Source organism: Lacerta agilis, chromosome 12, assembly GCF_009819535.1.
Source record: "Lacerta agilis isolate rLacAgi1 chromosome 12, rLacAgi1.pri, whole genome shotgun sequence".
In the NCBI taxonomy this organism is placed as follows: Eukaryota; Metazoa; Chordata; class Lepidosauria; order Squamata; family Lacertidae; genus Lacerta; species Lacerta agilis.
The window spans coordinates 39,708,645-39,733,928 of NC_046323.1; the positions used below are offsets into that span (position 1 = coordinate 39,708,645).

The 25,284-nt window shown below is 39.4% G+C and overlaps 1 protein-coding gene across 3 annotated transcripts in view; it reads right to left on the reverse strand.

Annotated features, from left to right (window-relative positions):
* Positions 1-25,284, reverse strand: part of PARD3 (par-3 family cell polarity regulator) — a 624,867-nt gene that overhangs the window by 314,918 nt on the left and 284,665 nt on the right. For all 3 annotated transcript variants that reach the window (XM_033166263.1, XM_033166261.1, XM_033166262.1), the window contains exons 7-9: positions 24,094-24,177; positions 7,071-7,196; positions 4,477-4,934 (exon numbers count right to left, since the gene is read on the reverse strand). In XM_033166263.1, coding sequence (XP_033022154.1) covers positions 4,477-4,934; positions 7,071-7,196; positions 24,094-24,177 — 668 coding nt within the window. The remainder of the gene's footprint in view (positions 1-4,476; positions 4,935-7,070; positions 7,197-24,093; positions 24,178-25,284) is intronic.

Consider the following 25,284-nt stretch of genomic DNA (forward strand, 5'->3'; position numbering starts at 1 on the left):
TGACCCATAGTTTGGACACAGTCTGAAGCCAGGATTGTGGTTTGTTGCTCACACCCACCTGCACTAAGAGAGGAGTGAGCAGGAACCACTTGTGTGTTCACTGTAAAACATTAATTCTGGTGTTGAATATTCATAGTGGACCCACTGAACTTAATGGACTTTAGTTAGTAATGACTGACTAAATCCACTGATTCTAATGAGTTTATTTTCAGTGTGACTTAATCAGATGCAAACAATGCCATCAAACTTCATGCTGCAACGTAAATTAATCTACGTGACACATTAAGGGGATCTTTTGTGCACAAAATTGGCTGCAGGAATTCAGTCTTGGTTCATAGGAACTATGTATAAACGGCAAAACTGGCAAAACTGCTAAAGCCCAGTAACATTAGAACGTCAGCAATAACCCCAAATCTGTATGCTAGACGTTCAAGCCCCGACCTTTAACAAAAGATAAATAGATATCAATTTTCATTTAGAAAAAGCCAACAAACATTCTGCTCTGACAGAAGAATATTACTGACCTTCTCTTCTGACTTTATTAAACAGCTAATTCCTATGAAAGATCAGGTTATTTGAAAATGCCAAAATGGCAATAAATATTAAGAAATCATAATGGAAGCAAGCACGATTACCGTAGGACTATCCCACTTTGTCATGTGAGAAGACATAGTTCACAAAGCCTGCAAAAAGAACAGCTTTAATAAGGAAGACTTCTCTCTTCCCGAGTCTCTTTCTTCTATATCAGAGAGGGAGGATTTGCACACTCTAAATCATTATTCCAAATAGACTGGCTAAATAAGAAGAGAACTTCATGATGATGGCATATGTATGTGTATGTGCATTAATGTGCCCGCAAGGAAATTTTAATCTAATGACGGTAATTGGTGAAATAACTGCTGCCTGTTAGCTGAAAAGAAAGCACGTTTGTTAGGTTTCTGTAAAGACTGTCATATTATAATATCCTTCATTAAAAATAATCAAAGACAATCAACATCTCCATTCTGCTCATATTTATAATAAACTACTTGGGGGTATACTTAAGCGCTCTGCTTCATTTGTTGCGCCACATGCATGCACTCAGCATAATCAAATGAGAACAGGCACAAGACATGTATCTTTCCATGGTGAACATTAACAAATGAAACTGATCGTGTAAAAACGTTACATGGAAAATACAAGAGACATTGCATATACCTTTGTAAAACAAGAAAATCCTTAATAAAAATATTAAAAAAAAAAACAATAAAAAGCAATTGGTGTGAAGGGGAATCCTGTCTGCTCACTTTGTACCAAAAGTCACTGCGGAAGACACTTTCCAGATATTTTGTGGTATATGGAACATTAAAACTGGGATCTGAAGAATCCCATCAGCGTTAGCATCAGCTACAATATTTGGGGGGACCTCCAGGACAAGATGGTTTAGTGGGCCCACTTAACCTGGAATAGTTGAACCGCACAAACTCAAAATTCTCTTGATGCTCGATGCCCATTTGGCCTTCTTGGGTACTCTGCATAGAGCAAGAGTGTAATGATGTTGGCATGGTGGACATTTAGTTAGAACAACCAACCTCAGCTTTTTTTTATTGGAAGAAGTAGAAATGCACTTGAAACAATTATTACCAAGGCTGTCACATCATGCTTATATTGCTGTCAAGATGTTAATGGTTAGACTGTTGTAAGATGCTGGAAGATGGTTGTGGGATTGGCCTTCAAAACAGATTGGGAACACCAATCGACATAAAACATAGTGAGCAGATCTCATAGATAGTTCATCATCTAACACCCATCTTGCAATATCTGTTTCCAGTGAAGTTTCCTGGTTCCATTCATCATGCTTGTTTTGACCTTCAAAACCCAAATGGGCTTAGGGCCTGGGTACTTCATCTCAATGGGCATTTTGTTTGGTGGCTACATTATAAGCAACTGCTAAATCAAGTTAGAAACTGGAAAAAAATGCAAACATACTAAATTGAATTCAACTGATGTAAATCTAATCTCTGCAATCAAGACGCAAACGCCATATTTTGGTAGAGCATTATGCACACTTAAAATGCATTCACTATAATGAGATTACATGCCATGTGCATAATTCCAGATTGGATTGTAGCCAGTATTCACTACTCTAATTAGACATTCACAATCTTAACTCCAATAATTGAAAAGACTTGATATTTTTGAAGCAAATTTTCCAACTGAAATGAAGTAATGGGAAAATCAAATATAAAATTTATCTAATGTATACCCCAAATCTTTATTTAAAATAAATACTTCCTATGTGTCAAACACAATTTAAAAACATGTTTTAACAAAATAAACCTCAAAGATTGTAACAATAAAAAATATGGCAACCAAAACCATTTTTAAAAGCAGCAAAAGAATAAAAATACAACATAATCAGGAATTGGGACACTCATGCAAAAAAAGGCCATTTCCATGATTGCCACTCCTCTGAGCTCAAAAGATAGGGTGCTCCAATAACGATCATAGGCAAAATTCATGGGAAAACATATCCAGGTAACTAGCTCTTGAACCACAAAGTCATTTTAAAAAAAAGTATAAGGTGCTCAAATAGTGTTTGTAAATTGACCACGGGTAGCAAATCTGTTTAAAATCTGGAATATGCTTCCTAGGGTGGGCCCCAGTTACAGCAGTCTAGCAGCTGCAAAATAAACCGTAGTTTTCTTTAAAGACAGTTTCACGTAACCACAATGTGGTAACTGCATTTTGCTTTGTGCCAAAGCAATGTGCACTCTCCCTTACTGCTAAAAAACGCTATTTTTGTCCACTACTTAGTGCTGCAACGTACTGCAATTATATAAACCGTATGATCACTATTTCCACTGCTGACTAAGAAAAATCAGATGCCTGTGTAATGTCCCAGCGGTATGTTTGTAGGCTTCTTCTTTATCTGTTCCATTAAATGTGAAAAATTGGTAAATCATTGAGTTTATATTTATAAGCAAAGCAATTCCTCACTCGGCTAGTAACAGGGTTTCTTCCGCCCCGGCTCCAAGCATGTCATCTTAAGCTGATGGCCTTAAGTATTTTTGAAGGCGCATCAACAACAGAAGCAAACTGTCAACTCAACCTTATGTCATCCAAGTTTGTAGAGCTTAAAACCCAGTAACCAGAAACAAGCAATCTGGTAGTTCACATGAAGTTCACAGAAAATAGAACATAATCATAGAAGGAAAATAACATCACTGATCATTATTAAGCCACAGCAAGAGTCCCCTTTGATGTGTTCCATGTGAAAAAAAATCTTGTAATAAAAATACAAAATGACTGGCAATAACTATTGCATGCAAATGTAAATAAATAAAAAATAAATAAATAAAAAATGCTTGCCAACAGCAACACAGAAGTGGCATTGAGAAGCTAGCTGATATTTCTTCATTGCAATGGGGGGGGGGAGACCTTACAGCTACATACTTAATAACTTATTTTCAGATATTATGACAAATACACATTGCACCCTGTACTCATATATTCGCACCTTGCAATTCAGATATGCTCACACATTAAAGGTTTGATTTAAAACGCTACACATTTACATCCTTGTGTCACAATCCACGTTTCTGGGACTTAGTAAGAACTCAGTTGAGAAATATTTGACCTAGACTCTTGGAAAAGATTGGTGCATACCACTGGAAACACATTAGCTAAGTTTTGTACGAGCACAGTGGAATTTCTGACCTTTTCTCTTTCACTCCTATCTCTTTGAAATTTCCTTTGGGTTCAAATGAATTTTACCAGGTGGCATGAGGGTAAAGCATGTTGAAGAAAATGCCAAGGTTCTAAAAGCGCCCCAGGGCCTCACATTACTAGCTGAAAAGTACTTTGCATCTTGACCAATATTCTCAGCTTTGCTAGAGGTGTAAAGTACTTTTTTATAGTCAATAAGCCTGATAATGGAGTCAAAACCATTTAAGTTGTTTCAGGGTGCTACTTTCCTTAAGTCCTCATAAAGAATTTACCCAAACCCAGTTTATGTTCTACACTGCCATGAAGCAGCATAGACAAGGGGCATTGAGTTTTTCAAGATATGTATTAAGGAAGACATGATCTTCTTTAATACATGTTGTTGTTCAGTCGTTCAGTCGTGTCCGACTCTTCGTGACTCCATGGACTAGAACACGCCAGGCACCCCTATCCTCCACTGCCTCCCGCAGTTTGGCCAAACACATGCCAGTCGCTTCGAGAACACTGTATTAATATTGTATTAACATTGTATTGTATTAACATTGTATTAATACAAGATATGATAAAGAAGAGCTGGGGAAGCAGTGGACCTGGCAGTTGTCATAACCCTCTTCATCCATGACCATTTGCCCAAGATGTCTAGAGCTGATGGGAGCTGCAAGCCAACAGCATCCAGGGGACCACAGGTTGCCCAGTGCTGGAACAAATAAATGTTCATTCATTTCATATGCATCTTTATATGCCCAGCAGGCAGAAAACAAATTTGCTTACCTTTCGTCAGCTGTATGTTGCGCCGCTTCCCTATCTTTTTGGTATTATAGCCAGTGCTTGAAGTGGTGACGAGGACACTTTGTGGCGGTGATGCCAGGCCCAGGGGTGGTTTTCCTGATGAATTCACACTATGAGGTGTGGAGACGAGGACACTTTGTGGCGATGATGCCAGGCCCAGGGGTGGTTTTCCTGATGAATTCACACTATGAGGTAGTTGTGAGTAAGAGTCCGTCTGATCTGCTTGATGGCTCACTCGGGGTATTCTTTGTAATGTGTCAAGTCCAGTGTGATTAACATTCTTATTGTCCATATATTGAGAATTGGGGATAAACCGACTGGAGAAGTGAGCATTCTTCTCACTTTGTGATAACTGTTCATACTGCTTTTTCTTTGCTGCTGGAACCACATGGAACCAAATAATGGGTGTTCGCATGGCTTGACGGAACATATGCTGTGCTCTAGGTTTGAGAATGAATGAGAAATTAGCAAATTAAGACTGGCAGGCTAGAAGACATTAAAAACATAATTACTGATGTTAATTAGGCATCATGAAATGACAAGACATATTGTTGAAACTGAACTGTAAACTAAAAAGGCGAACTGTAAACTGAAAAGGCTGGTTTTCTTGGAGTGATCTGCTACAAATGCCTTTTCTTCTGAAAGTATCTTTCTTTTAGGGCAGCACAGGTTTCTTTTTTAAATCTTCTTTGATTAATAAATATGGCCTTAAAATTAGCATAAGGTTTCATGTCCTTTTCTTAAATATTATAAATGATGGCTTGGAGATTTGTAAGCCCCTCCAATCTCCTTAATTCAAAATGTAGGTGATCTAAGAATATGATATATTAACTTCCATAAAAGTTAATGGAAACCTACTTCAAAATAATATCAAACTGTCTAGTTAGCACTTTCTGTTAAACTATAACAGGCGTCCCACAGATGGAAAGATTTTCATGCTAAACTTTTTGTACTTGAGCTAGTTGCATTCAATGGCACAGTTAAGAAGTGTGCAGCATTATGTATCAGCCATAACAAGACTTGGTCTCATGTAGTCCTCCCTCCTTTCTCATGAGCAAAGGGAAAAGAATGAAAGCTTCAGCTTTCAATTGTTGAATGAGGCACAGATTCTAGGAATGTCAAAATCAATAAAATATTATTTTTACTGTTGTTGAAAAGGGATCAAACCATAGTTTGTTCTAATTTAGAAGAAATGTGCTATGTGTGTGTGTGGGGGGGGGGGGAATAACCACAAGAGCCCTTAATAGCCCATTAAGAGTTTACAGTATTAGATCCGACATCTTCCTTATCCACAATGTTGCTCATACCACAACCCAACCCACCAATACATTGTGGAGCTGTTTATGAGAAGCATTCTACTACCTTGCACAAAAGTTCATGGAAGAGTATTACTACAATTTGTCCTTACACTCACAATTCTTTATTCCCAAGTGAAATGCCACATTTGAATGTCATGCTAAACAAAGGTTTTAACACAATGTGAAAGAGGGGGAGCAAACCTGAACACAACCCTTCCCTTTCCATGCAGCCAAGGAAGAGTTAAGAAGCTTTTGTTTGCTTTATTATATCGCCAAGAGCAGGAGTCTGGTCAACATTAAATACCTGCTAGTTTAAAAGATGTCAAATTCAAACCATGCGTTTCTGAAACTAGCTTGTGATTAACGAAGTTGGAGAACTGAAAGTTTCCAAACCCCTCCTCTGAGTCACACAGGAGGAGGGTGTGCATGCACCCAAGGTTTGCTGTGGATCTTTCACACATCTTGAGTGTGATGTTTGAATGTTCTTATTTGATGCATAGTTGACCTCAAAACAGCAGTGTTGGGGTAAACCCTTAAACACACAGCAGTTTTTTAAGCACTGTAGGATATTAAAGGATTGAAATTATCACTAATTGTGTCAGAAATATTTTTATTTAGATTGATTACTCATTATTGCAAAATAAAAAAGTAAGATTCCAGCATTGTTTCTCTGACAAAAATCTATGCACCACAAATATTACTGAATGTTCAGGTGATATAAGCTGCACAATTCCCTCCTGCCCCATAATTTATTTTTTAAATTAAATTTCCACGAGAACTAGAACTCAGGAGAACCAGAATCGGGGGGGGGGGGGATAATAAAATGACCCAGTGTCTTGCTACACAGGAAGTTATAATCTTACTGACTTCTTTGGAGAAGCTTCATAATTTCTACACACAAGTGCATTTCACATGCAAAATTACATTACTGTTTTAGAAACAGTGAACACAATGGTTTCGATGGTGTGTTAATGTTAAGCGCTTCTCCACCTATAAACAAACCATATCATTCAAGTTAACAGGGGGTAGAGGGAAGAAAAACAGCCCTGTAACAATTTTAAAATGAGGAAAGGAAGTTATGCAATGGCAGTCATTATCCTGTAGTAATTGTAAACTGAGTAATTAAAGAAACACTGTAATGATCTACAAACACGCTCCTCTTTAAAGAAAGAACTTACTTAGGCAATTTGTTCTTGAGCATTTTATTCCTCCCCAAATTACTACCATGTGCGATGGTTAAAGGTTAAGAAAAGCGATAAACTGTAAAGATGCACTTACTGCTCAAATCTTCTATTGCGGATGTCCCCATCATTAATTCTAACAATACAGTCATTTTCATGAAAGAGGTTTTCTTGTTCTGCTTTACCACCTTTCTCCAGTCGCTTTACTAACAATCCTAAAGTTCTGGAACATAAATTATGACAAATTATCAGTACACTTGCAAAGTTTCCAGTGATTTGGGTCAGAAGAATAAACCTTATCCTAATGCTAAAGTGCCCCCACTGCCCTCAGAAACAAGTCACTCCAGGTAAATGTTCTTCAACATTTACAGACCAAGGACCCACTTTTAAACCAAACATGCATTTTGGGATTCATTTCTTAATCTTTTACCACATTTTGGTGGTAGTGTTGCTGTTGCCACCCATCTTGGATCTGGCTGTGACCTAGGACTCAGCTATACAGCTGCAAATAAAACGTTTTAAGTGTGTTTTAAGTGCAATATACAGTGTGACCCTAGATGGCGATTGTGAGCCTTATAGAAAATTTAATGTATTTTTAATAACGCATTTTCAGAACTTTTTAATATGTGTGTAGATTCCGCCCCAGTTGTGGGTCTGGGCCCACCAGCTGAAGACCAGTGTTCTATGTGGAATTAAAATGCACGAACTAAATAGTAGCCACCTCACATATGAACACAGGAAGTCCACTCGCTGGTTCCACGGATGCAAGACCCACCAAAAACAATGAGAACCACACAACTGCCTCTGTCATTACTGCAGCTTCTCTGAATATTGCTGGGACAGGGAAGCGCCACTATCAGGACTGCCCATGCACACTTGCAAAGAGATTGGGCTCCACCAGTGGAGACCTGGCTTCGTCACCATCAATGCCCAGTGCCATTCAGGTAACCTGCAGCAACACCAGTGTCAAGAAAGTTACTCTGCCCAGCTGCCCACCACACCAGCTGCTACTAGATACACTATATATATATATATATATATATATATATATATATATATATATATATATATATATATATATAAAATTTAGGTAGCACTTATCAACAAAGTGATGACATACGCTGTACTTTCCGCCTCTTATCTCATTTGTATCAGTTATAAGTACAGCAACTGTCCTGACAAGGCAGAGGTGCTACTTGTGGTTCAAGGTGGTATTCAAGTTTTTCCCAAACGCGGATTGTGAGGGATCCTATTCCCTCCCCTTTCGATACTTCCCCAACCGTGACTCTCCCTAAGTTTCACTGTCCACTAGGATGAATCCTTCAGTGGTTATATGGGAGTGTCTCTGGGTTACCTCAGTGCTTTACGTTCGAAACAACTCTTGCCACCTTTGGGATCTCCCGCCCTAGGTTCCCAAACTACTGCAGCTTGCCTTCCCTTTTTGGCAACTGCGTGGCACCTTTGGCTTCCCTGCCCAGTCCTCTGTATGCCAAGAAAATAAGCCACCCGTTCCCTCTATCACAGGAAACCCTTAGTGCTTTTCCCCTCAGCCACACCTCTTGAGGCACTGACGCACTGCCACAGTCAGCGAACGTTTAAGCACTTTTAACTTTATTAAGGTAACTTGAAAACATGGATGTCTTGAGTTATTACTGGTACAAATCTTCTTATATAATTCAGCTCAGTTATAATCTTTCCTGCATCCCGTTAGCAATGGTAATGACCTTTCCTCCCATTCCCCAAAGCCTAACCTCGCAGTTTCTCTTTCTAACCTCCACACCCAACTGCCAAAACCCCCAACTGCCTTTTCAGGTTGTTCCCCCTCCTTTTAGAATGCCAAGTAGCTCCGCCTCCCAGGGAACACCTACCTAACATGGGAGTGATAGGTTAACCCATGATGAACCAGGCATTATTCCGCCACACGGATCTCCATGTGCTGTTGGACTGCAACTCCCATCATCCCTGACCACTGATCCTGCCAGCTAGGGGTGATGGAATTGTAGTTTAAAAACAGCTGAAGACCCAAGTTTGGGAAACCCTGTATTAGTTGAAGGTGTGCACTTTTGCAAAAGCAAGAATGGGGATCTCTTCGCCCTCCAGATGTTCTTGAACTACAACTCTCATCAACCCTATATTGCTTGGCACCCAGACATCTGAAGAATCTGTGTCTTTAAAACTTTTGACAGAGTATAGTTTTGAACTGGCTGCTTTTATTCTGTGTCTGTTGTATTATTATATTAGTGTTGTAAACTGATGTTATTTTCTCCTTTTTGTATTGAATGGTAAGATAAGCCTTTTTCAAAATAAAAATAAACTTCCTAACATAATGCTGCTTCAGAGAGTCCCTTTCATTGCACGTGCTCAGAAGAGATGTCGAGATAAGTCTTTCCAGATGTTTTCTCTCTCTAGAACAAGCTAGACAGGGTGGGAGTAGGGATTCTGTCTGGCAAAGCCTAACCTCTTGACAACACCAGCCAAAATCTCCAATTATTCTAACACACAACTTCAGTTACTTATCCTGACCCACTCCATCCATTATTCAACACTTGCAGAGGCTGTACACCACATTTAGCAAAGTAAACACACAAATATGGATGACATCTTGTATGCCTCCTTCCACCAACTACTGCAGCCAAGTTGTTGCCAAACATAATGTTCTGCGGGGTCTTGCTGTCTGGGCAGCCCAGGACCTCCATACACACTGCCCAGGCTTAAACCCCAGAGAGGTCACTTTAGTGCTGCTAATGCAGCAAAAAAAAAAAAAAAAACCAACCAAGTGGGAGGCAGTAGTTACAAGTTGCCAGCCCCTGCAGCCACAGCAGGCTCTGTGATTCTCCAGGGATTTGGCTTCACCGCTGGAGGCACACTCTATTTCAGGGGTCAGCAAACTTTTTCAGCAGGGGGGGTGGTCCACTGTCCCTCAGACCTTGTGGGGGGCCAGACTATATTTTGGAAGAAAAAGAAATGAACGAATTCCTATACCCCACAAATAACCCAGAGATGCGTTTTAAAGAAAATCACACATTCTACTCATGTAAAAACACCAGGCACGCCCCACAAATAACCCGGAGATGCATCTATATATATAAAAATGTTCCCATTGCATGTGCGGCCGTTACCAACTTGCTCCGTAACCGCTGGATCAAATAGCATCAAATTAGGACACAGCATTCCATGACCATCAGGGAAAACATGGGATAATTAATTTTTTTAAAAAAAACCACACCTGACATACCTAAAATAAAGAAAAATGCAAAAAAATGGCACCCCTATTACACGTCACCAGCAAAAGCACTGAAGACTCCATCACCATCCAATAGAAAGGCGGATCGCCCGGCAGCGTCACAGAACCTGCGCAGACAAAAAAACCTCTGTCGCTGGGCTGGAGGGGCGGGGCGGGGCTGGGGCCGGTGGGTGGCCGTTCTGAGGGGGCAGGATAGGCCCAATGGGTGGCGGAGGCAGAAGCCGCTTCCCCTTCTCCTCCCCACCCACCTCCCCCTGCAGAGTCGAGGCTGAGCTTCCCTCTTCACCTCCCCTACAGAGCTCTGCCCGTTCCCACACAGGGAGGCTGAGGCGCGGCCGCTTCTCATGCAGGAGGAGCCGAGGACGGGGAGCCGACAGAACCCCTTCCATTACACAAAATCAGCCACAGCAGGGCGCGGCCGGGTCACCTAGTTTTAAATAAAAGGACACATTCTACTCATGTAAAAACATGCTGATTCCCGGACCGTCCACGGGCCGGATTTAGAAGGCAATTGGCCAGATCCAGCCCCCGGGCCTTAGTTTGCCTACCCATACTCTATTTTCTCTTGAGACAAATGAATGTCAACAAATCCCTCCCCCTCAATACGGTTTTCTATCTTTGTGTACATGTTGGTAAAAAGAGAAAGAGGGAAGTGTGGGAAAAGTCAGAGGTAATGAGAATGGAGAAAAGGGGGAATAAATTCAAGAGAGAAATTAAGATGGCAAAAAGTTGAACAGTGAGTCCCATGCTACAGACTGCATTAAAGGTGATTACAAAATTCAGCAGTCTGCTTTGAGATTTATTTTATTTTATATTTTTGCAGAGTTTTTGTTTTAAAAGTACAGTCCACATTTGTGTATATTTGGTTAATTTTTAAGTGGATTGTGTCACTTCATACCGTAGTTATTTCAATTGCAACTCAATTTTATCCAAAGGGACAATATTAGCACATGAGTATTGAGGCCAGAGAAGGCCAAGCCACACTTTGGCAACCCAAGTAATGTTCTTATTACATTGCTGGCAACAACACAGTCAGTTTTTATTAGGATACGTCAGAATCATTTTCATACAGCTGGGTGGCAGTTGTGGGTCATTCATATCTTCAAAGGAAATATGCCTATAAATTCAAAACAATCTAGACATCAATAAAACATTAGCTGCTTATTTCCAGTTTTACCAGTGTCTATCATTTAGATTTGAAAGGTAGTGTTAGCATATGTTATTGAGTTTATTTCAGTTACAGAAATAGGCTAACAAAGCTTGTGAAAAAGTGGTGACAAGAGCTTTACTATTTCAACACTTGGACTTTAGGTCTATAAATGTGCATACAGACACAGAGTTAGAGCATCTTTAAGCTTTCTCAATTTATTTCCACTCCTCAAAATTTCCCTTCTGTAAAAGTAACAACACCATAAGGAAGCAGCATGCAGCTCTTACTTTTAACAGGGGCATACTTTTATGGAGAAGTATGGAAGGTCAATAAGAAAACCCATTCCCTATTCCGGAGTCTTGCTGCCTTCAACTATGTACCAGTATATACTGGAAACACAGAATACATATGCACATCCGTGTGTGTGATGTATTCATTCATAATGGCAAGATGCATTAAAGCAAAGATAGGAAGCACTGTCCCTCCAGAATTTGTTGGACTACAAAAGACACAGGTTCCCTATCCTTGCATCAAAGGTACTAAACACATTACCAGTTTCACGAGTGAAATTTTCTTCAGAACTTTCCATAATTATAGAGTTTGCATTTTTGACCTTGTTTCCCCAGTTACCTACATGTGCCCTATAGACAGAAGTAAAGATAGCTAACATCAGCATTGGCTCAAGGGTTGTTTCTGAGAATGATGGCTCTGCAGTTATCAAGCAATGCTAAGCAAATTTGGGTTCTTGGAGGCTTAAGCTATGGCCAGAGATACTGATGTAGGGTAGGACTAAGAAGAGGGCACTTTAGCTCTGTTGAACCTGGCACAAATAAATACTGATGTTTGACAAGGTTAGTCAAGTTAGTTTTCAGGCCACAATTTAACTGCCACATCTGAGTAGAGTACATTTTATCTGATGCTACTAATAAACAGACTTGCACCAAGCTAGCTTTGTGACCGATTTCTTTAATTGTACTTTTTAGACATTATGCCTTTTACAAAGTACTTCTCCAGAAGTGAGGTTTCGGGAAGTGAGGTTTTGGGGAAACTGTTTGGGGAGAAATTAAAATGTATAAAGGATACAGAAATGCAGAGCAGTTTTTACTAGAAGTGGGTTGAAAACTTGTATCTGGCAAACTTTTACACAGAATTTATATACTTCCTGGTCTCTCTCTCGTGTATGTGTGTGCGTGTGTGTTGTCTTTACAAAGCTGAACACAGCTTCAAATCTGCTTAGGCTTTCCTACTTGCTTATTGGAGTTGGAGTCCCCCATTAAATGCCCATTCACGTCCCATATAGAACCCAATCACTCTCACGGCTGTGTATTTATTGAATATACAAAACATCTAATTGCCATGTGTGGGGCCTACTTGTGCTTGGCCTTCAGCCGTGTGATAATTACATCTCTTCAGCTGTGTGTGTTTTTGCCCAGGCAACTATAGAAAGGAGGTACAAAACAATATTTGTGAATAACAGATGCAGCATTTAAACTGAGCTCTCTTACATTAATTTAACTTGTGGGTTTTGTTTAATGAGAGTAATTGCAGTTTTGACGAACAGATTTTTTTTTTATTACACATTGTTATCGCACGACAGGATTAATAAGATTTCAACTTGTTTAAGGGCTTATGTAGTCAGTGGAGATGAGAAACGTTGTGTAGGTAGTAAGGTGTGTTTTGCATTATTATTAGAAAATTCAAAATATAACTTTCTTTAAAACAGGAAGCAACAGCTATCATTATACAGAAATAAAATTAACATACTCATTATTAAATGCAGAGGTGTCTCGGAGAAGAGATGAAATATTAACATCCTATCATAAATGTAATTTTTCAAACCACAGGTCTATTACAGAAATTAAGATGGAAATGACCTGTTGCCCCAGGATGTGAACATACTTGTGAAATCACTAAATTTCTGAAACACCTTAACTGATTAAAAAAAACCCCAAGTATTTGTTGTATTCATTAAACCAGAATATCCTCTGCCTAATTAAGTAAATTCTCAGTACCTTCACCTTATTTAAGAAATAAGCCAAGCCTCTGCCAAGGAAATACTGCATCCATTAACATAAGAGAAGAGGGTGCAAGGGCTGATTCACAAAAAGAGAAATGTGGTAGGAAGGGGAAACTGGCAATCACCATCTCCCTTACTCTTTCAATGATGAGTCCCACTGGATCAAAAACCATTGCACTGTATTTAATCCACCATGATTAAGAATACTATTGTCTCTAATATATGCAAGCTCTTGTGTCTTTCCTGATTTAAGCCAGTGGCTTTCAAACTGTGACCTGAAAAACCTTGGGAATACTCAATGAGAAGACTAGCAATGGCAGGCAGCTTGCTCACTACTGGTCTTTCCCTTGCAAAATGCAACTACAGCCATGTGTTTTGGAACTTGTGGGACGAATCATGGAGGTTAGGTTGACCTACTACTCAAAACAGATACATGGAACTTGCAGATTCAGAAGGTGAATACTGTTGATTACCACTTATCTGAAGGTTGCAACAAGAGGCAGCAGTCACACTCATATCCTGCTTGTAGACATCCCAGAAGCATCTGCTTGGCCACTGTGGAAAACAGGATGCTGGACTGGCCTGACTTTTGCTCAGAGCCCAAAAGGGCTGATGCTATTCCTCCGCCACTCCTTCAGACATTTTAGGGGCCTCTACTGATTATAGAGGGACGCGGGTGGCGCTGTGGTCTAAACCACAGAGCCTAGGGCTTGCCGATCAGAAGGTCGGCGGTTCGAATCCCCGCGACGGGGTGAGCTCCCATTGCTTGGTCCCTGCTCCTGCCCACCTAGCAGTTTGAAAGCACGTCAAAGTGCAATTAGATAAATAGGTACCGCTCTGGCAGGAAGGTAAACGGCGTTTCCGTGCGTTGCTCTGGTTCGCTAGAAGCAGCTTAGTCATGCTGGCCACATGACCTGGAAGCTGTACGCTGGCTCCCTCGGCCAGTAAAGTGAGATGAGCGACACAACCCCAGCGTCGTCTGCGACTCAACCTAATGGTCAGGGGTCCCTTTACCTTTACCTTTACTGATTATAGACCCTTTCATGACTTTTAAGCCTTTTAGCTCTTTGCAACTAATTGGCATGCCAGATAATTTTAACACAGTTATTCTCCCGCCATACAGTGTCATCTTTAACATCCAGGATTAAGTTTCAAATGACATCTATTACATACTGAGAATCCCAAAGAAAGTCAATAAACTGTATTTCATAAATCCAAACCATATTGTCTGGTAATTTCAATAATACCTCCTAAGTTAACACATTCATTTTGTGATAAATGTAGACGGGGGTGGTCTATTCCTCCTAAGAAAATATTTTCAGCAGTTTAATATATTGTTCAAAGTCTGAAACAAATCTGGTTAATTATTTTTACAGAGAACACATGAACATCTCTCTCTCTCTCAAAAAAAAATCACTTCTAGGTTCACCAAACTAAGGAAGATGTTAAGATCCCTGCTCCCACTCTTCTGTCACGAGTATTTAAAAAATGAATAAAAAGATATCCAGCAGAGGTTATGTCAGCTGCAATTATCATATACAATTATAATACACATTTGAGAACTATTTTTGCATTGGTTGGTTCCTCTATTATTTATAATCCAGAATTACAAATGCTATCTTTCTCCCTTTTAGAACTGCGTTGCATAGCATCTTGCGTTGTGTTTTATTTTCTAATCATTAACTATAATTTCAAAACCCCATGGGGTGAAAGGAGTGAAAACAAAGAGGCTGACACAATCAGTCGGAGTTCTTATTTAGGAGGTTGCTATTTTGAAAAATGCATGGTAGTTAAATGCAGTTATTTAAACTGCAATTATCAAAGAAGATTAAATAAATGAGATGCATCTATTGTATTTTTTATGTATTCACTTAAAAGATTTTAGAACCACCCTTCATCAATTAGATACTAGGGCACTATACAAGATAAAGCCAAAAATGGTCATATACCCAAATTACAAATCAAAACAACTTTATGGGGTTGTAAATACAATAGGATAGAGTGCACAACCAAATTGTCTCAGCAAAGATAAAAGTTCTCACTTGGAATTGAAAATATAACAAGGTCAGAATACTTCTTGTAGAGGGTGTTGCATGGTTGGGGCTTCAAGATGGAGACAACTCACTCCTTAACTTCACTAGCATATCTTAAAACATGGGCAGGCTGCTATTGTAAGGGAGCTATGCTCTGGTTAGAATGTCAGTCTGTGTAAGCATTGCTAAATTCATGACCACATAATCGCCCCAGCTCACTTTTTATATGGCTCAGTTCACACCAACTCTTTCTAAGTAGCCATGCACCTGCGCATACACCTGCGCATATGGTCATGTAGATAAATTCAGCAATCTGAACCTGGCTCAAAGTCCTGCTCACTGTAATTACCAGTGGGTGTAATTTAGAGAGGTAGGCCTTCTTCTTTTCTTCCAAAGAGAGAACCAGAATTTTTTTTATGGCTCTTTGGCTTTTTGTGCTTAATTGGTTACTAAATTTTATTATTTTAATGTATTGATGCTTCCAACCACCCTTGGATTATAGTTGATGGACAGTTTAGCAATTGAATGGATTAATAATGACAATAATAAGGGACTTTAGGTTGGGTCCATATTTTCAGGAAGCAGTTTTAGAATTACTTTTAATACATTATATCAAATAATTTACATTGTGAGTTGCCTTGACCAGGTGGGATAGTGGTGTTTTATGTATAAATTCCATATTCATAAAATTAGATTCCTGTAGAGGTTAGATAAGACCTATGCACTGTGGCCTTCAAACAGAAGGGGAACTTTAAGCAGAAATGGTCCCTTAAGTGGTCCTGTCTTTTCCCTGAGGAGTTTGCTGCTATATGTGTTTTACCATCACTAGCCTAGTTCACATGACTGTGGGCAGAGGGGAACTCACAGCTTCTCTGCTTCTCCATGGGTTCCCCCCTCCGCAGTTTGTTAAGCTAAGACAAGATTTGGCTTAGTATGTCATCCAAATCAATCTCTCCTCATGAACCATGAGGCCAAGGTTGTGAGGCTCATAGGTATTGTGTTGAGGAGGTATTTTTATACATGTTGCTTACATCAAGTCATCAGGAGGGTACAGAGGCGCTAGGTTGCCCCCAAGATTGGGGCCCCCGACCACGCATCACATCATATGCATTGTGCATGTGTGACTGTACGTGCAAACAGAAGAGGCCCAGCACTCTAGAGGAGCCGGCCACTGGACCTGCAATAGGCAGAGCCACCTCAAGTTTGAACGGGCACAGCTCTCTTAAAACAAATATTAAGGGGGTTGATGTGCCTTCAGCCCCCTAGAGTTGGGATGCCTAAGAGGATATATTGTGTTACAGGCCGATTGGTTACGAAGTGTTAGCGTATACCGGTATGTTGCTATAGAATCAAGGCACACAATTCAGCTTTTCCTACTTGTTCTTTATCTTCACTATTGTTACAGGGGGGTTTTCTCCTTGCTGTTCCTCAACAGTACATTCCAAAAGGGGGGTGGGGTTGTGATTACAAAAAGCGAGCAAGCAATAGGTGATTCTCTATTCTCAGGGTCATGGCTGCTGGCCTATAGTGGCTGCTGGCCTAAAATGGTACTTGTCTGGTTCTGATCCTCTTCAATATCATGAGGCTGTTGTCAAAGGCTTACTGAAATCAAGATACACTACTTCCACAGCATCCCCCTGATCCACCAAGCATGTAACTGTATATATAAAAAAGAAATGATATTTGAATTGCTTTTGAGAATCCCATGCTGGGTCTTAGTAATCACAGCATCCTTTTCTAAGTAATTTCAGACCAACTGTTTAATTAGCTATTCTAGTACTTTTCTGGTCAAGCTGACCAGCCAGTACTTATCTGGCTCTTCCTCCCTCCTCCCAAACCTTTTTGAAGATGGGGACAACATTTGCTAGAGATGGCTTGCAACTGCTATTCAGATATATACTGCTTTCAACAGTGGAGGGTAGAACATAACCATCTGGGTTAGCAGACAACGAATCCTCACTTTTAAGCTATTGTTATTGTAAAATGGGTATCTTAAATGGTTTTAGACTGTACTGTATTTGGACTTGGATTGAATACTAAATAATCCAAACAGATGCTTCAGAATCCATGTTCAGCTAAGAATACAAGATAAAAAAATTAACACAATCAACAAATATATTACAAGAACTACGGTAATAGAAGTAATAAAAAACTGCAAAAACAAAGTGGGGGGGGGGAGAGAACCTGAACCAATGCATTAACTAAAATGTCAGGAAGCCCTAAGTGGCTCAAGTTGCATTAAGAGCTGAACACCTCTAAGCCATTTACAGTTATAAGGCTGTTACTCCTCACTGTGCTTTCATAGCTGATGCAGCATAAATAAAAGAAAAACAAGCAGCCTTGCAAAGCAAGAGATGGCAAAGCCACACTGAGATAAAAATGAAAGAGCAATTTCTAAAAGATTTATGAGCTTTAGATTTTGAAAGTTGCTCTCGCGCACACACTGGATATAAAAATAAAACCACATGACAGAAATGGAACCAATATGGAAGACTAAAATCTGCAACAATTTCTTTTATGTAGGGATGGGTGGGTTAGCCTACCTGTGCCCCTTCTCAACCAACTGGATAAAATTATTTGCACCGTGAGATCTGTTGAAGAGCTGCAGCTGAATTTTCAAGCCTAGCCTGTCTTGCAACTTCACTGTTAGAGAGGTTGTCTGATTATGCTCCACAGATCTATTTGAATGAGTGAAGATACCCAGCCCCCACTATTCTCAACTTACGATTTTCTGAGTTACTCCACAATTAGATGTCTTCTGTGTGCCATTCCAGAATCTTAAAGAGCCACTTGATTATCCTCCAACCAAAATCCCCTAACGAGCCACCATAAGCCTATGGTATGTCAATCTGTCAAAATGCAATTCCTAACATGTCAGGATAATTAATGATCCACGACAACTTTCCTAAGAATACAGAGCTTCTCCGATTTCTTTTCCCCACTCCTAGTTTATGATAATCTCCTCTGCCGTAAAATAGGCTCTACTCTCCATTCAGAGCTAACACTTTTTAAAGCATCTCAGCAATATAATAAAAGGCTCAGCCAAGCAGCTGATTGCACTAGTCATGTATGTGGGGAAGCTACAAAATCGTCACCCCCTTTCTACACATCATTTCCATATTCAACACGTTTAGTCAATATGGTTTCCTCGAGATGCCAATGAACTATGTCCCATCATCCCTGACAATCAGCTATGCAGCCTAACAACATCTGAAGGGCACCACAATGGCTGCCTCTGTTCTTTGTTATCATCCCAGGATATAGGGGATGAAAAAAGTGAGTCATCTAAAAAAACCCTGCTCTTCCAATCTTTGGTGGTTTGGAATCCAACATTTTTCTGCTCTCTCACTTTTGCTTGGCAGCACAGCCAGATTATTACAACATGCTGTTGTGTTGCTATTTAAGTTTTATTTAATGAATTTCATCCTTTGAGAAATTATCTCAGCCTTCTGGCGGCTAGTAAGAGAAGCATGCCATTAGCAAACAAGCAGATGAAATAATAATAATAATAATAATAATAATAATAATAATAATAATAATAATAACAATGTATTAATTATTAATTTATTAATAATTATTGTTGTTGTTATTTCTTTATACTCCACCTTTCCCTGATGGGACTCAAGGTGACTTGCATATACAAATGAGAACTGATAAAAACATAGGAAAAAAACAATTAAACACTGATGAAAGTAAAACTACACACACATATAAAAACTATAAAAAACCCTATATGGTCAGTTCCCAAAAGCCTGTTGGAACAAATGGCTTCACCTACTGGTGGAAGGACAATGAGGTGAGTTTGCCTTCCTTTACTTCCATGCCTTTGGCTAATTAAACAAACTATTACCTTTAAAACAGTGTGTGTAGTTTTGTTTGTTATGTACTTTTGTGTTTTTTGTATTGTAAACTGCCCTGTGATCCTAGAAATTTAATTTAATCATCATCATCAACTGACTAATAGTGACTCAGATAGGGGTTTCTCCAAGCCCTATCCTGGTGTTGTCCAGATCAGTTTCCAATTTATGTTCCAAATTAAATTTAACTTTTCTAACTCTTGAAGCATCTGATACCACTTGCTCAGCATTTCCTTTGTTTGGCTCTTGAAATATTTCATACTAGTAAAAATAGGTCTTGGTCCTTTCACTTTATCAATTTATAATTTCCAAGGGGTGGGGGTGGGGGGGAGAAAGAGAATGTTATTACATCATAGGTTTAAGACTGAACTAATCCAAGTACTACCATAAAGAAAGATTTTCCAAATGATGCATCATTCACTATAAAAATAAAAAACACCAATATGTATGGTGATAATCCAGGGCTATGTGGAACCTTTAATTTGCACCATGTATTTAGTATAGTCTTATCTATCTCTCCAATGATAAGATCCAGTTTTGGAAACCAAAGTTAATTAACTAAAGGGCATTTTTAATTCATCTTGTGCTGGGCTTCTGATTATATACAATAAAACCCAGTAGACTCTCGTTGTCAATTTAGATGCATAATAATATAAATTAATTTTTGATAATGTTATACCCCCAAGTAATTCAGATTTAAATAATGCCTTTCCAGAATCTATTGGAGGTTTACCATTCTACATGAATGTTAAGAGTAACTTTCTGCCATAATTGTAAAATAGCTAAATTGTGCCTCACTGGTAGATTCTGAAAGGGGGAAGAATATTTTAGGTTTTTATCAAAGCTATGTTACCTGACTAAGATAAAAGGATACCTTTATCTTGTCTAGTGACCTAAATCTTTCATTGTTTCTTTTAATAATTTCTGATCAATGTCCTGAGCTCCTAGATTAAATTTTCTTTGAAGCAAAATTCCTGGATATTTAATTGGTTTATTTATAACAAGGAGAGAATATTTTGTAACAATGCTATGCACAGCTGGTTTCTATAGATTAATACCAAACCACTCATATTATGTTATGGTTGCTATTATAGTCCAAAATTATACTGTAATCATTATATGATATAATATTTGAAGGAAAGGGGAAATGATTGTTCTGGCTTTGTCTTGTATGTCATTTGCACAGAGAACCTGTTCACGCATCTCTCACACTATGACTTAGTACAAATGCATGAGCGTGAGGGTTCCAAGAGAGAAGATTGTGACCACTTTGCTCTTCCCTGGTCTTTCTCCTGCTGAGGCAGAGAGATGTGGCTTGTAACTATGCTATTTACTGGGTGCTCTGAGCAAATCCAGAGGCAAAGTAAGCCTCTGCCCCACACCATCCAAGCTGCAGGGAGCAGCAGAAGCTTGTTTCTGCATTGTACAGCATCTTCCACCACTTCCCCAGATACAATCTTGGACCTGGAGAGAAGGGTATGGAATTGTCTGTGACCTCCCACTGCAGCCTGAGCTCAGAGACAAGACCCTGCTCCTTGTGGAAAGGGAAAGGTCCTGGCAGACACACATTTGTGGTTGGTCACAAAGGCCAGTCAGAATTTGAAGACCCTTGACATGCATGTTCGGACAAAGATCCCAGGGCAGAAGGCAAGCATTCTATATGACAATTACTTTTGACATAGACGTACTAAACATAGAGGACACAGGAACTACTAAACCTGTATTTCAGAACTGGATTGCTTTTATTTTCCACACAACAAAAGTGACCATTCAGTATAGCAGGCTATATATCTTTATATCTTGTAGTTATTATTATTACAACAATATTTATTATGATGACATTATTATGATTATTATGATTATTATTATTATAACAGCAGCAACTGCCCATTCAGTGACCCTGAAACGCAGTTAAAAAAAAACAACTGATGTCACTATAAGCAGAACTGCACTTCCAAGGACTTGTGGAATTTCCCCAATAGCGCTGTAATGTTCAAATTGACCCTGCTCAAGCTGAAGGTCCTGAATACCACCAGCAGCCATTCACTTAGTATCCTGTTTTGTTTCTAAATACCCGACACGGAGATGTGAATGATAGATGAACTGCAATGCCCTTCACTCTGAATACCTTGATCTTTACAGTGACATATGCCACGTTTAGCAGCTTGGGGATGACATCTGCAGTTGGTTTTACTGAGCACAAGAAGAATATACAAAAAAAAAAGCTTCCCGGTTTTTAAAGAAAAATTAATGGGTTGCCTGTTCCTGCCCTCCCACCCTATACGCAGCCCTATTCATCTTTGCCTAAAACCTGAAAACATAACACTTCCCCCAATGGCAGTACCAGTAAAGTGCCACTGAGAAGTGTTTCTTGGCCGATCTGAGAGTCTGCTCTTTGAGATTATAATGTCCATTCAGACTTAAATGTATTATTTTTCCTCACCACAATGTCTTGACCTGATTTATGCAGCCTTTATAGCACCATTATGTGTGAAACATAAGCTCCATTGACAGCAAAAACATTGCAAAGATGGCAGAGATAGCGGCTGCAATTCACCGCAGGAGTCAAGGCAAAGCCGTCGAAAAAGGCTTGAACTTGTGTTCCACAACAATGTAATACATTTTTCTATCCATGACTGAAATGAAGATAGCATACCTACGGTATGCTCCTATACACTAGGATCTCATGTCCTCCCCCCCCCCCCGATCCTCTCTCAACCCCCTCCTTCTTGGGCTTTGGAGGTTGTTTCTCCCGATTCCTCCAAACAAGGAGGGATGATCTAGTTAGCACAGCCCTTCCTTACGAGTTTTGCTTCTTTTGTTTAAAGAAAGGTGCAAGGTTGTTTCCCCCCCCCCCCCGTTAACATAATGATTTTAATTTAATTTTGCTCTTAACAGAAGTTGGCTTGAAACATCACTTGCTACTTAGCTACTTCCAAAATCAGAGTCACGTGAGGAAACGGGGGGAGTTTGCTATTGCCCCTATCTGCCTAGCCCAATTTCCTTACCCCCAATGATACTTTCTGCAGTGAAGGGAGCTGTACCTTTGCTTATAGAGGGGTAACTTTGCTCCTCTGCAAATTCTGACAGATTCCCAACAAGGACTTGTCAAGATTCCTTTGCCCAATTTTGTACGCCCCCAGCCTCTTTCCATGGCAGCCAAGCACAACACAGCACTCACTATTTGAAAGGTCCCCCTTACCCTATGGAGAGACTTTGCGGCAGCTACAGGGACTACAGAGGGAGAAAGGGGAAGAGAATTCTGTAAGTTGCCTTCTACTCTGAATACAACTCAATGAATTCACATTTTCACCAGATTTTTATTTTTTATTTTTTTGATTTGGGAGGTGGCAGACTATTGATGAGGAAATGCAACACTTTAGCTAAGCCTTATTTTTTTCGTTACAGCCGAGCAACATTAAAGCATAACACGCCGTGGTTTATTATCAACTACCACCTGTACCTGGAATACATAGCTAAATGAATACCAGATCATTCACAAGAGGGACCGTCTTATAGCAGCATTTAGTCTTACCTCCCAAGTCCCCAGGGAAGGCTGCTGTAAGAAAATTATTACTTTGTCACAGCACCACATGCCATTGTACCTAGTCAGCCATTAACTTAAAAAAAATACTCAGGAATGAATTATTTCTATACCACATTCATCATTCTTGGGGGCAGGGAGAGAGAGAACTTCCCTATTTATCAAGTATGAAAAGCAGTTGATAAGATATATTTGATATACAGTGACATTTGCTTTTAATCAATTTAAAGTGAAATTGCTGATGGATAGGTGGACTTGTCAAAACACAATACCCCTTCAATATATAATCCAAGATTACATTTATAAAATGCATGTTTGGTCCTTTCTCACCAGAGAGAGCAGAAAATATGAATGCAATTACTTTCCCAAGATAAAGGTAATCTCTTTCTCCTCCCCATCCCACCTCCTGAAGTCCTACTTACATCTTCGAGGAATTGCCAGGATTTTCTTTTACACCACAAAGCTTTAAATCCTGGCACAGAATCATAATTGCTTTATAGGTCATTTAATTTTCCAAGTACATTCAAAGACCCTAAACACTAAAAACTCTGCCTCAATAAAGTGAGCATTATGATTCTGAGTGTTCTCTTTACAGATGAAGATCTGAAAATGGCCATATCATCTGCATGGTACTCATTTTATCTCAATCGCTCAAAACTCATAGATAGTTATCTTTTTTTCCCCACCCCACCCCACCCCTTTCCTTTTTCTTTTTGCATGCAATGCAATACAAGACACACTTGTGTTCAGCAGCAGATCAAAAACCATGCTATACTTCATGCCGCTGGCTTTATTTAACACCACCGTCACTATAAATTTTACTCCTTTCAAGTCTGAGTGGGGGGGGGGTAATACACACAGAAGTGTGTCTTCGTGGTTTTGGATGCTGCCAGTGTGGTAAATGATGGTCTAAGCAGCCTGGGAGAAATGCTGCATGAAGTACATTTCTAATATTAAACCAAGGTAAAAGGCAAGAAGAAACTTTTATGACTACCCTGATGGAAATAATTCACATCCTTGCAATTCAGCTCTGCATTAGGACAGAAAATAATTTATGCTATAAATTAGGAAGCAGTTTCTGTCATCCTCACCTTGGCCAGTGCAGTTAAACTTACAGGCAGGTTTTCTTATGGCTTAAGAGTCAGCAAGATTGTCTTCTGAAAAAATCGTGCTTTAGACACCCTTGCCCCTCCATAGGTGGCTACACATAAGATAAAAGTGGAAGCGAAAATATAGGAGGCTATGATTCAATTAAAAACCTACACAATACATTACCTTCCTCCTCGGGCACTGAATGGTACTACATGGATCCCCAAAGGGCCGCCGTCATTGGAGACTTCAACGAGCTTTACCATATCACTGTGAGACAATGATGAATGAGGGAACATGAACATGTACCGTAAATGAACCAAAAGAAAGACCACACACACACAAACACACACACAAACAAAGATATTTGAGAATTGGCAGTGATGATAGGAGCACTGAATGTTACATACCTCAGTATTAATCTGATGGCATGAAAGGAGATCAATCATCAAAAATAATTCAGTTAATAAATCAAATGAAATGTGAACTAATGTTTTGGGTAAGCTTAATCCGTTATATGAATTGTATTATGTTCAACAATGACAGGTGGGGGTTCAGATCGGCTTTTGCATGGATTGAGAGTGAAGCCATTGTATTGTATGAAAACAGACAGTTCAAATGCAATTCCCCCTCCACATAAAATACAAGTTATTATTTTTAATAATCTGAAAAATGCCACATACATGAATATATTTTTAATATATATATTCCAATACAGGCTAAGGGGTCAGGTGGATATATTCAATGGCATTGATATTCCATTTTGGATAAGCACTAACACTGACAGTAAAAGCATTCAGACAGTGTGAAAAACCATGGTTTATGCTAACTTATAGTTAAAAACTCACAACATGGTTTCAACTTCTACACACAGACCACACAGACCATAGTTTAGAGTGGCTTTCGTTTCTTGTCTGCTCAGCACTCAACTTCCTGAGTTCACTACTCTCCCCATGGTACAGCCAGCCCCTTGAGGTAGAACAATGGCTCTAACTATGGTTTGTCAATTCTCAGTGAATTTAGAAGTTACAGCAAGCTGGAATCAGCATAAACTGTGGCCTGCAGATTCAACTGCAAATTTCAGTTTCTGTTTTGATGGTCTTAAACCAATAATTATTTATGGACATATTTTGTTTTGTGAGACACACCATCCAGTATCTTCGTAATTCACATATGCCTTTCATCAAATCATGATTCATCATCAAGTAACAAATGCAGTCCCTGCCCTTTGGAACTCCCTGCGAGTAGAGATCCAGCATGTGTGGTTCCTGCCTTCTTTTGGATGTTTCCCAAACCCTATGTTACTTAGACTGGCTTTTGCAATAATAGTTTATTTTTTTACTAACAAGTATTCATTTACATTTTTACTAATGTTCT